Here is a 13,208-nt window from a genome sequence, read left to right as displayed (position 1 = left end):
GGCGGACTTTCAGCCCGAACCCCTGAATGTGTATTATTCATAACTGCATGCGCGCTGACAGCACTGGTCCCGATAGCAGATCAGAGAAAGGCTCGCTGCTGCTCCGCTGTTGCAGTTTTTCTGCAAGACCATGTCAACAACACAGACAAGGCAGCTGTGCGAGAGGTGAGTCCTTCTGCAAATTAAATTGACCCAATATTATTTTGTACAACCAAGCAAAGCATAAGATAATATGATGGTTTGGAGAATAGGCTGGTCTCTCTTTTTATAAGAGAAGCCATTGCATACAGGTTCTCAAACCTTTTAATTTCAAGGACCCCCATAACTGAGAGTAAAACTCCATTCCAGATTCCATTTGTACAGTATCAGAGTTAAAAGTTATTAAACTAATTAAAGGGTCCATTTGGTTCCATTTGTACTAGTTAAACTCTCAGAGTTACAGACCTGTAAGGGTCCATTTGGTTCCATTTGTACACTCTCAGAGTTACAGACCTGTAAGGGTCCATTTGGTTCCATTTGTACACTATCAGAGTTACAGACCTGTAAGGGTCCATTTGGGTCCATGTGTTACACTCTCAGAGTTAGACCTATAATGGGTCCATTTGGAACCGCTTCAAGGAACCATGAGGGTCCCTGGATCACACCTTTGAGTAAGTATTACCACTGTAATATAGAGCATATTTGATTAAATTTAGGAGCATACCATTTGTTTTTGTTATAGATTATTTTGACATGTTATAGATTATTTTAACCCTAACCCAAACAGAACCGCGCACGCACGACAAATGCACACGCACGACGCGCACGTGCACATGCACGCGCACATGCACGCACGCATGTGTCCTCTGTCATTCAGAATATGGTAACCCTACCCATGATGGGAGCCAAAACTCACACCGGAAGTTCAATGAATACATGGCAGTGAATGGAGCCGCCTGGACCAACCAACTCATAACAAACATTATTTCTGAACTTGGGCCTATGCTTCCTTGACACAGACCAGGATGGAACAGGAAGTACAAGAGAACTGGGAACATTTAGCAGCAGCAGTCTTCAAAGCAACCACTAGATGGTGTTAAATGCTCTTTTCCTTCAAGAGACATGACACCAAGGGCTCTATTTTCGTCACCGCTAAACCCCTTATCCCTAAACTTCTTTGCCTTTTTTTTACTATTTTGCTAAACATTTTTGAATAGTTAAAATGGCCAGTCTACAAGCCCACAACGTGTCAATATAGATTGGCTAGTTGAACTATTCAAAAATGTTTTTCAAAATAGTAAAAAAAAGGCAAGGAAGTTTAGGGATAAGGGGTTTAGCGGTGACGAAAATGGAGCCCCAATACTTTTGTACTTTTACTCTAGTACAATTGAATACAGGCCTATTACATTTACTCTAGTAAAATTACAATACAGGCCTATATGTATTTTTTATGTTGTGGTATTGCTACTTTTACTTTTAAATGTTCAGAAGTTACAATCAAGTTCACGGTCAAAATTACATAATCAGTCATGGGAACAAGGAGAAAAAGAGGCCATAATATAGAAATTCTGTGCCTCACTAGTATTCGCTGCCATTTGTGTCCCCCATGACATGATACAGCATATCCCACACACACTGAACACAATGGTGGAAAGTAACTAAGTACATTTACTTGAGTACTGTACTTAAGTACGCAATGTACTCAAGTGCTGTACTTGCGACACATTGTGAGCTTGTAGATCTGCTATTTCCCAAAAGGTTTTTTATACATTTTAACACATTTGAAAACATTCTGCATAATGAGTACTTTCTACTTTTGGTAGAAAAGTACATTCATACAGTTATTATATTTTGATACCAATACTTTTGTATACTTTTGGCCTGAAAATTGTCATTGCAAGTTGTCATCCTACGGGCGGTGGTGGGTAGGAGGAGTGGGGGCTCCTCACTGTCAGGTGAGTCAGTAGGATACAACAATGTGACAACACACTTGGAGAAGAATCAATTCGCACGACGACTACAGTACATTGAAGAGAATAATGAGTACTTTCTACTTTTGGTACATTTTGATAGCAATACTTTTGTATACTTTTTCCAACAGAGTAATCATCATACAATTATCATCATCATCATCATCATCATCATCATCACTGATTGATTGAATACTTTATTAACAGTTTGCAAAAAGTAGCCTACAGTTATACAATAATGCTAAAAGGATAACACAAAAAGCCCTGAGGGCTTGTTTCCATTGTGGTCCTACAGTAGATCATCATCATCCTACATATTCTCCCGTATGAACATATGTCAAGCCAGGAGACATTACAGTGTGTACACAATACATTGAGTGGCACAGTGGTATGCCCACCACCATGGTTGGAGGTTGTGGGTTCAAATCTGGCTTTCTCAAGCATCTACACAAACACAATTGGCCTGGGTGCGTTCGAGGGAGGGCGAAAATTGTCACCGCACGTAATCCAACGGGCGATGGTGGATAGGAGGAGTATAGGAAGAAAGCTGAAATCCATTTCAGTGTTGATTCATCACATTGCTTGATCTTGACATTTGGCCCTCACAAATACACGCGCGCACACACACACACACACACACACGCACGTGTGCACACACACACACACACACCATTCACAACCGCGTGGTGGTAGCGATGACTTCGTTAGGATGAGATTTTGACAGATCTAACGCTGGCAGATTGAGCGTCTTGTAGCTGAGAAGTGGCAGAGAGATGTCCTCTACTGGTCCTGGCAGGTCTGGTTCTGGCCGGGTGACCCTGTAGCGCTCACCGCGGTCTTCATCCAGGTAGGGGTGCCAGTCCTCAGAGGGAGACAGGCAAAACCTCACACGCTGTGGGACGAAGGAGACAGCAGGTCAGGACAAGAACCATTCCCTGAAAAAGACCTCCTAAGTCGAAACGTTGGATTCTTGTCAATAAATATACAGCATCGTGGCTACGAGTGTGCAGCCTTTTTCTTATTTTTCCTTGTTTACTGCCTTAGGCCAGCACCTCACCAACACTGGTGTGCGCCCTTTCCTGTTTTGTCTACCAGGACAAGAACCATGTCTTTGGCACACACACACACGCGCACGCGCACGCGCACGCACACGCACACGCACACACATACACATACACATACACATACACACACACACACTCTTACACTCACCGTCCGCAGACTGCCCGCTGCTTTAATCAGTTGATAGACAGCAATAACAGGAATCCAAATGAGGCAGAAAGCAACCAGACACCGTCCTAAATCCAGTCCCCAGGGCGGAAAAGCCACGTCTCCATAGGAAGGTGGAGATGACGTTATCAACGATGAAATCAGGATCGACTACAATCAGAGCAGAACAATGTTCATTTACAGAACATGGTAGATAAATAAGTTAAAATAACAATTACCCTTTCAGAGTTTAATTCTCAGAATGTTACTTTGCAAGTTCGCAGGCAGCAGCATAAAACAAAACTTTTAATTTTCAGGAAATGGAAAAAATAACCAGGTTCCAATACATCCAATGTAGTTATAATTTAGTCACAAGCTCTCTTGTTAATACATTTCCTAGGTTTGATGTATAAAATCACAGTTAACCAATTTCACTTCAAGCATTAAAAAAATCACACCCGTGTGAACTGAGTGGTGTAAGGTCTTATATAGACTGATCAGCTGTGGTCTGACGTAATGTCTGACGTAATGAAATCACACCCGTGTTAACTGGGTGACCATAGCAACCGTGCACAGACAGACACGTAAACTAACAAAGCCAGTTGTAGGAGTGGTTTACACCACTCAAAAAATAAAAATAAATCTCATCTATAGCTCACAATACGTTGTGAGCTTGTGGATTGGTTATTTTACTACTCTATTTTACTACTCTTGTGTGACACTCATGTATGACGATTCTGACGAAATAGGGCATTCATTGATGGACAAAACATGACATTTTCAAACAAGGAGATACAAGGTTTCTGCCGGACAGCATCGATATGCTCATAGAGTATAAACTACTAGAGCACACACACACACACACACACACACAATCTCATGGTCAGGGACGTGTTTGAGTCTGTACTCACTATCATGGCGGCAGGGCCGATGAGCACCCAGCATGTTTTCCAGTACAGCCAGAACCATTTGCCCTTCTTTCCAATCATCATTTCTATGTCTTCAATCAAACGGTTAAGACCTGGAAAGCATAATAAAAGTGCACACATATATATCCATTGCAGACGCACGCATATGTATGCCCTGGCATGGAGGCATGACACAAACTGAGTGCCACCTGGTCTCAAACATTTTTATATGCAACATCATTCTGCAAACATGTTCATATTTACCATATATGTAGATGAAGCCAATCATCTCCATCAAACTAATGACAATCAGAACCCATTCAACAACATAGTGGTCTATGAGGGTCACCCAGTATATTCCTGCCTGTCTCAGAGAGAGAGAGAGAGAGAGAGAGAGAGAGGGAGAGAGGGAGAGAGAGAGAGAGAGAGAGAGAGAGAGAGAGGCGCACAGTATATGTATGGTATTGTGTGAACTGACAATATCAGGTGACATGAAGTGATACTTGGAAGTTGACGTACCCCTGTGACACATGGCAGGCCGACAAGGAAGAGGACAGAACAGATCACCACCGTCACCAGGAGGCGCTTGGATCGCAGCCTAGGCCAACCGTCTTCCAAACTCGTAACAATGACCTCTATAATAACAGGAATTAAGAACTCAATAATTACAAGATAATCAAATCTTCAAACTGTTGTCTGCAAACTGTTAAAGGTGCATTTAAGATTAGCCTATGGACATTTAGGTTTAGGTTAAGGACTGCTAGTATATCGTTGAAGATTAGGCATCGGTTTAGTGTGGTTAAGGATCAATGCCATCTGATGGTTGAATAGCCACTTCCAGTCATTGGTTGATCTGAAACTCACCAATCCCGGGAACGTGGGAGCCAAGACCAACAAAGAACAGCATCAGAAAGAATAGACTGGACCATAGGTGAGCGTACGGAAGTTCTGCCAGGGCATCTGCATATGCAATGAATGCCAAACCATATCCTACACAAATGCATAAAGAAATTAGAAATGCTGATTGCTGACCACCAATGATTTTTATATAAATGATTTACAATTGGCATTCAGAATATGTTATCTCACCTTCCTGGGCAACATCAGTAATAAGCTTCCCAGAGATGTGAGCCATGTGGCCCAAAATACAAAAGATGGGAAAGCCGGCAATCACATTGAAGCCTTGCAGGAGATACGACAAAAACATATTTGGGTTAATACAGTAACAATGTGACAGCCAGTGGTAACTCTTTGTTAGGATACTGCATGCATTCACTGATCAAGGATCCATTGCATTTCTACTTCACTTCACTTAAACCCACATATCAGTGTTTCAATTGTATACTGTAGGCCTACACAGCAATGCACTGTGGGGCTATACATTTTGTCTAGTTAATGTCTATTTTGGGCATATCAAAATTCGATTGGATAATGTCTTCATCATGATTTTAGGCTTTTCTTTTGTAAAATTTCAGAAACTAATTATACCAATATGTTTTCATCATGACTCCAGCAGACATGATGGAGTCATGTCTGCTATCATGCCCCTTGACATGCCCACTAACCCCTTTAATCTCTGCCCATGTCTACATGGTCAAACCTGTGTCACACACCCCCTCTATCCCTTTGTAACTACTCTGAGAATGTACAAAAGTAACATTACATCAGACAACCACTGCAGGTGCTGCATCTTCTGTAAGACATTGTGGCTTGTATTATGGTCCTTGACAGTTGTTTTGCTCTGTTGTTGAAACTCTGACATGTGATGTGAGTAGGTTGCAGTTAATTATGGAATTGTGCATTTCCCGTCAGTGTGTCGTGCATTTCATCATATATAGTGCCATGCAGGTCTCGTGACATCATGTGACAGCATATGGGAGGGAGATGTGGAGACCATGATGTCATAGTAAATGCGACCTGCAGTTAAGCCCATATTTGGAGATCCTTGATGTTATCAATATTGTCCAGCAACTCTACATCTGACCTCAAACCTCAAACCCTTAGATCTCCATATATGGATATGTGTTAGAACCTGTTCTGACATTCCATATGTTGATCCTTCCCCATCCATCCTTCCTCTTCGATGTCTCCCTTTTGACTTATACCTGTCCATTCAAATTTCAAACTCTAGACATGCCTGCCCCAAAGGTATTAGTGCAGCCGCGCCCGGCAGCCGGCGAAAACTAGAGTTCTCAACAGGCCCACCTGTCAATTCAAACTCTAGACAGGCCTGCCCCAAAGGTATTAGTGCAGCCGCGCCCGGCAGCCGGCGAAAACTAGAGTTCTCAACAGGCCCGAAAATTAAGGCTCGGGCCTACCTGGGCCCTCATCGAACCCTGTACACTCAAGAGAATGTCCCCGCTACCACCAAGATTCGATTCGATTCGATACACCACCAAGATACCCATGTACCTGTCTAGATACTTCCTTAATGTTAACGAAGTCCACACCCACAACACCAGAGGGAGTGCAACGAACCATGTACAACCCAGATTCGGCACAAACAAGGGACTAAATTCTTTTCGCTCCTATGCCACCAAAATGTGGAACGCCCTACCAACTGTCATTAAGACATGCGAATCCCTTGACTCTTTCAAAACCGCTCTCAAAGGGCACCTACGGACGGCTGCAATTCGAAACTGGCCCCTGTAAAATCGGAATCCCTCAAACACGAACGCAAGGACAACACAAGAGACGGTCGCGGCCACACAGCCAACTCAAGGTATGGCCACTGAGCCAACTTGGGGACCCAACGCAAGGACAACACAAGAGACGGTCACGGCCACACAGCCAACTCAAGGTACGGCCACGGAGCCGACTTGGGGACCCAACGCAGCTCCTCCAAGGAAAACAAACAAATTAACGGAGCTGAACGTGAATCCCCCCCACCGCCCACCCCTTTTTTCCCCTCACTGTATATGTTTCTTTTCCCTTTTTACCTCCTTTATGATGAATTCCTGTTCTGTCTATAGAAGTGTCTATTTGCACGTCTCTAAATGTTTTGATGATTTGAACATGGTGGACCCTATTGGAAACAAGTGTAATGCTTAATTGGGTCGTCCACTCACAGTTAACAGCCTTTGTATTGAGTTTGTGCTTGAAATGTACTGTAATTCTGCAAACTGTTAATACATTCTTCAATCAATCAATCAATCAAACCATTAGATCTCCATATACTGTATGGAGCTGAAATGTTCCATATGTTGATCTGACCTCATCAAATCCTGTACACTCAAGACATGGCCAGCAGAATTCATTCCATGCTGATCTGACCCCCCATGCCAAAGCGCCAGCGCTCACCCACAACGCCCAGCAGTCTGCCGTCAACGAGGCGGATGCGTGCACACGACCTCACCCTTTAGGGCTAGTTCGTTTCTCGCCCTCAGGCGTCTTACTGGTAGTAGTCAATATAGCTTCATCAGTCAATATACAGTATAACTTATGTTACACAACCCAAATCCCCTATATGTACAGTATATACCACGTTTGGTCATCTTTAGCTCTGCATAAGTCTGGCTTACTCAGTTTTCCAGTGATGTAGGATTTGTACTATAGCCTACTAATCCCATAACACTACATGTCATGCTCTTTCTACTGGGTACTTACCTAAATCAACGATGAGGGACACACAAATGGTGTCCAGAAACATGTTGTTATGGAACTTGTTGTAGGATGTTGCGGTTGCAACATCAGCTAGAGTAAAGCAGATCTGCGTAGCTGCATCCAGCCACACCTAAACCCCAATCACATACAGTACATCAGCAGAGAGCAATCACAAAGCAGGATTTTTTTAACACTATTTTCTGGATGGAACAAAAGCTAAAAAGAAGAACAGGAAAAATAAAAGAAGATAAACACACAAATGTAATGTTACAAACTACAAAGTTAAAAATAAAAGTCTTGCCATGTCAATCTTGTCATTATATTCAAAACAAACATCACTAAACAATTCACATAATAATTATTTAATTTCAATAGAATGAGTAACAATAGTAGTCTGTATTGCCCCATAAAAACACAGCTAAATAATAGATCCACTTTATACATTTGTGTATTGCTCTTGTATACGTTTATATATATATATATATATATATATATATATATATATATATATATATATATATGTTTTTATGCTTTGTTTCCTAGTGTAATTTGTTGCAGACACTGTCTGCCTGTTTTGTTTTTATGTTTTGTGTGGGGACTGCGGATGTAAACTAGCATTTTTGCTAAATCCGGTGTATTTACTTTGCATTCATATCCAATAATAATATAATAATAATGTCCATTAATATTCAATGTCGTGTCCAATTGTGTGTGTGTGTGTGTGTGTGTGTGTGTGTGTGTGTGTGTGTGTGTGTGTGTGTGTGTGTGTGTGTGTGTGTGTGTGTGTGTGTGTGTGTGTGTGTGTGTGTGCGTGCGTGCGTGCGTGCGTGCGTGCGTGCGTGCGGGCGGGCGTGAGTGCGTGTGTGTGTCCATTGTAAAGGTGATCGATCTTACGATTGGTTCCTGAAGTTTTGCCATATTGGAATCAGAGCCAATGTAGTATGCAATCCCATCTTCAGCACCCTCTAGTGTTAAACCATAGAACAGCAGGATGACCAGCACTACCAAAGGACCTATGGCTGTGATAGTCCCCACCTGGGGGGAGAAAAAGAACAAACATACACACTGAATAGAAGGAAGATGAACTGTAGTGTACAGTACTGTATGTTCTCTCAGAAAGTCAAGAGCCTAGATTAGAGATTCCAAACTCACCCACTGGTCAGATAGAAGAGAAACATGCAAAAACTGGCACAAAATATTGACCTAGTATACCATATATTATTATCTATTCTTTTAAACATTATTGTTATGGTAGTTTCGAGAATTTTTTTTTATGGTGGCAGTGGCTCAGGGGTAGAGTGACCGGATGGCAACCACAAGGTTCCCAGTTCAAACCCGCAGGCTCCCTTCAAGTCATAATTCTATTGCAGGTTATGTATGTGTAGGCTAACCACTGAAACACTTTGCGATTGTACAGGATTATTTGCATCTACCCAGCTCTCACTCTGTAATCACTGAGCCAAACCACTGTGAATACACTACCACCATCTGTGGTGTGGAAAATAAGTTAATTAAAGATAATCAGATAATAAAGTAGGTGAATGCATCTGCTGTTCTAACATTGTCTGCATTTGTATTCATACAACTCAAACTCGTATACTGTGGAACTGAGTTTAACCTTGTGGACCTTGGACCTAGTGGACCTTGTCTGATTTCACATGTATCTCTGTTTAATTTACATTGTGAGAACATTTCCGGGGCCAGATTGACTGAAGTCAATTTGTGGGGTCATTGAAATGTGTGTCAAACTAAATATGACCTTGTGTTTCAACACAATGTAGCAGAGGAAAGCCATCAGGGAGAGACAAGAAGTGTACAGTACTGTGGCCGTTGCATTGACGCCTTTGATCGTGAAGGCAGCGGTGAGGAACCACACCAACAGCAGAATGAGGGCAAGGTACCAGATAACTGGCCCCGTATCATCAAGACCACTGGATCGTCCCAGTGTCTGACTGAGGAGGGAGGGAAGAGGGATAGACGGTGGTCAAAGGGATTGAATTTGTGAACAGTGAAATCCAGATAATTAGTTTAGCAAAAGTATGTATATTGTAGCTATTTTTTGTGCGCAGAGATGGGATCAGAATTTAGGTACATGCAGGATTTAATAAGGTGCATTTGAATGTTGAACGTATATTATTTACTTGTACTGTATCTGTATTTCTTAAACCCAGTATTGTTTTACAGACTAATAAATGCAAGAAGAGTCGCACTCAGAAACCTAATCCATATTTAATCGTCCATGTATGTCATTGTTACAATACTTACTCCCAGAATTGTTCACTGCAGCTGATGTTCAACACTTTTCCAGGGAAAAAAGGAACAGTTAATGTATAATTTTCCAAATATTCATATTGCATACATTTCTGCAGATAATAAGAACTAGAAGCATCAAAAAAACTGATCTGCACTTTGTGGTTTTGCAGCATGCATACAATAAAATACACGGTACACTATGCATAATATGTTAACTGCTTAATCCTTAATAGAACGTCTAGGTTTACCAACCGAAGGTGGCATTGGAGCACACGCTCCATGGCAGAGTAGATGTCCAGGAAGAAAACAAATAGAACAGGCTGTAGGTGATCATCACAGGATAATAGATGGACACGACTGCATTTACCACCACGTTGGCTACTCCAACACCTGGGGAAGAAAACAGTTTTAAAGTCTTAATAAGTGTATATTTAGCATGCACATGGTATTCAAGGCATATTTCTCCATTCTGTCAAGACAGAACAATCCATAGCACAATTACTGCTTAAAACTGATTTAAGAATGAATATGAATGTGAAGAAATGAATTAGCCATAAGCTAACAACATGAGTACACTTAAACCTGTGAACATTGGCACTGCATTCCATATCTTGACATCTCCTTGACTGCAGAACTGTGCGATGGCACTCTTCATGAAGAACAGAGGCATTCCAAACACCGCCAGCATCACAAGATAGGCGAGGCAGAAGGCACCTGGTCACAGGGAGGGTGGGCATGGTGGGGGGCAATGGGTTTGGGGCAGAAAAAAGAGAGCAAATAAATATATATATATAACAGTTGTTGTTATTGTTGTTTTGCATAGTTCAATGGCAGTTTAGACAGTGTACTCACCCCCACCATTCTTAAAGGCAAGATAGGGAAACCGCAGGACTTTTGCAAAGTCAACAATGTTGTTAACAATGGTCACATAGTACTGGAATTTACCGGTGTAGGTTTTTCGCTGAGTATCGCCATCCTTATTGTTAAAACAAAAGTAACAAACAAAGTAAGTAAGTAAGTAAGTAAGTAAGTAAGTAAGTAAGTAAGTCTATTTTATTTATATCGTCTCACAGATAGTGCTCACACAGTGCTTTACAAAATACAGTAGGCGAATCAGATAACGCAAACAGGAAAACGGGTAAGTCACCCTGTAGAAAAGGGAACTACAGTTATGTCTATTTGTCATTCCTTATCAAAATGAGTGGTAAATGAGGAATAATTGCAACTTTAGAATAACGTCCCAATAATAGCGTAGGGCCTATATAAACTATTGACATGGCCTTAGCAAATGTATTTACTAACCATTAAAATTAAATCATCAGTTATATGAAAATAGGTTTAAAAAGTTTTGCACACACCATCCAAGTTTTATGACCCTGATCTCTCCTTTGACTGATTGGAGATAAACACAACAAATTGACAGCAGTAAAGGACCTCATCACACAATTTCAACCAGTCTAAGTAAAATTGGTCCTCAATAATGCTCCTTATAAAAATGCACCATATCTACTCGCTCTCTGTCTCAGAGGGCAGTGGAGAAACAGGGCAGTTCAGAAACTTGCCAGTGCCATCATCGGTATAAGGCAGGTTTGGTCATTTTAAGCAAGATTTCAATGTTCGCATTTTTGTAATGAATGCAAGAACACTGGCTTCTATTTTAGCCAGGAAGAGAAAGGCTGTAGTTTCTATTAGCTTGGAATCCCCATCGATGATGTCATTGGTAAGCAGGTTTTTGAACTGTGCATAGCCCACCAATGAGACGCAGAGTGAGTAGACTGATATAGTGCCAATGCCATCTTATAATTAGATGCCAAGATATAATTATTATATGGAAAATATGGTTTCAGTGCTCTTTAACAATCACACGATTTGTGCTCATGTTATCTAGACACCAGGAAAAAAAGGTAGAAAGAAAACAAACAAAAAAAGGTTCTCACTACCTCTATTGAGTCCTCTGAAGATGCAGTGAGGTCAGGTGTTACGGCCTCTGCAGACGCAGTGAGGTCAGGTTTTATGACCTCTGCAGACGCAGTTAGGTCAGGTTTTATGACCTCTGCAGACGCAGTTACGGTGAATGTTGATGTCCATGCAGACAATTCTGATGCTATTCGATCAGCAGAAATTGAGGGGGGGGGGAAATAGCATGTGGTCAGTGGTCACACTCACAAATAGTAACAGGTGGGATGAAGGAAAAAAATAGCCATTCTTAAGTTTCTTAAGGATCGAAGCCTCTGTGTGTGTGTGTGTGTGTGTGTGTGTGTGTGTGTGTGTGTGTGTGTGTGTGTGTGTGTGTGTGTGTGTGTGTGTGTGTGTGTGTGTGTGTGTGTGTGTGTGTGTGTGTGTGTGTGTGTGTGTGTGCGTGCGTGTGTTGGAGCCTGTGTGGGAAAGTGATAAACAGTAGCCTTTCCAATGCTCACAATGCATTAAGCTGCATAAGTTACGAACTTACGCACATGACCTAAACAAATAACATGCACCTTATTAGCAGTGCTGGAAAGTAACTATAGTACATGTATACTCTACTTTTGAAGTATTTGTACTTTACTTCTACTCCACTACATCTCAAAGGCAAATATTGTACTTTTATTCCACTACATTTATTTGAAATTTTTAGTTACTAGTTACTTTGTAGATTGAGTTTATTATGACAAAGTACCACTGCTTATTAGCCAACTCTGCAGTTTTTAACATCTTCCATCAATCAAATTCGCTCAATGTGTGTATATAGGCTGATACTGGCTAACCCTGAATGTCTGAGAATTTCAATCAACTTTAGTTTTTTATGCTGTACCTACAGGTTTTTACACTTGCATTGTCATAATACAGTTGAGTTTAATTAAGTTGAGTTGAACCAGTAAGTTTCAATGATATAATTATTATGTTAATTACATTAGGCTATATTCATCACATCCTTGGTGTGCAATCTATGTAAAACAGAACAGCATTCAATTTGGTTTACCTGGTGGATCCGGATCCATCTAGTAAGAATCAGTGATTAAGGATTGATGCTTCTGCTGATGCACCTGCCTGGTCTTGTGTTGAACTAACATCAACCTTGAAGTGCAATATTTACTCTCTCGTGAGCTTTTCACGTGATCTTCAAAGTATGCATGACGTATCACAATCTCCTAATAAATAGTTACTTTGGAACAATTGTCTAGAAACTAAGACTAATAAAATGAAAAGCAATCTGCGTACTGGTTCTCAAGCATCTACTGATGTTAGAGAGTTACAACTGTAGCGATATGTGGAGGGAGGACAATGAACTCTGCACAAGGGCCAAAGA

The 13,208-nt window shown here is 41.3% G+C and overlaps 1 protein-coding gene across 1 annotated transcript; it reads right to left on the bottom strand.

Annotated features, from left to right (window-relative positions):
* Positions 1-2,622: 2,622 nt before the first annotated feature.
* LOC306937135 (sodium- and chloride-dependent neutral and basic amino acid transporter B(0+)-like) lies at positions 2,623-12,900 on the bottom strand (the record flags this gene model as incomplete). The annotated part of the gene is made up of 11 exons (XM_079520802.1): positions 2,623-2,841; positions 3,162-3,329; positions 4,070-4,179; positions 4,331-4,430; positions 4,586-4,701; positions 4,931-5,056; positions 8,632-8,704; positions 9,492-9,621; positions 10,171-10,312; positions 10,505-10,636; positions 12,882-12,900. The coding sequence occupies 11 exons, from the start codon at positions 12,898-12,900 to the stop codon at positions 2,623-2,625; spliced, it is 1,335 nt and encodes a 444-aa protein (XP_079376928.1).
* Between the last annotated feature and the right edge of the window lie 308 nt (positions 12,901-13,208).

Source organism: Electrona antarctica, assembly GCF_951216825.1.
Source record: "Electrona antarctica genome assembly, chromosome: 14".
Lineage (NCBI taxonomy): Eukaryota > Metazoa > Chordata > Actinopteri > Myctophiformes > Myctophidae > Electrona > Electrona antarctica.
The sequence above is the reverse complement of the archived record's forward strand: the minus strand, read 5'-3'. Positions and strand labels throughout refer to the sequence as shown.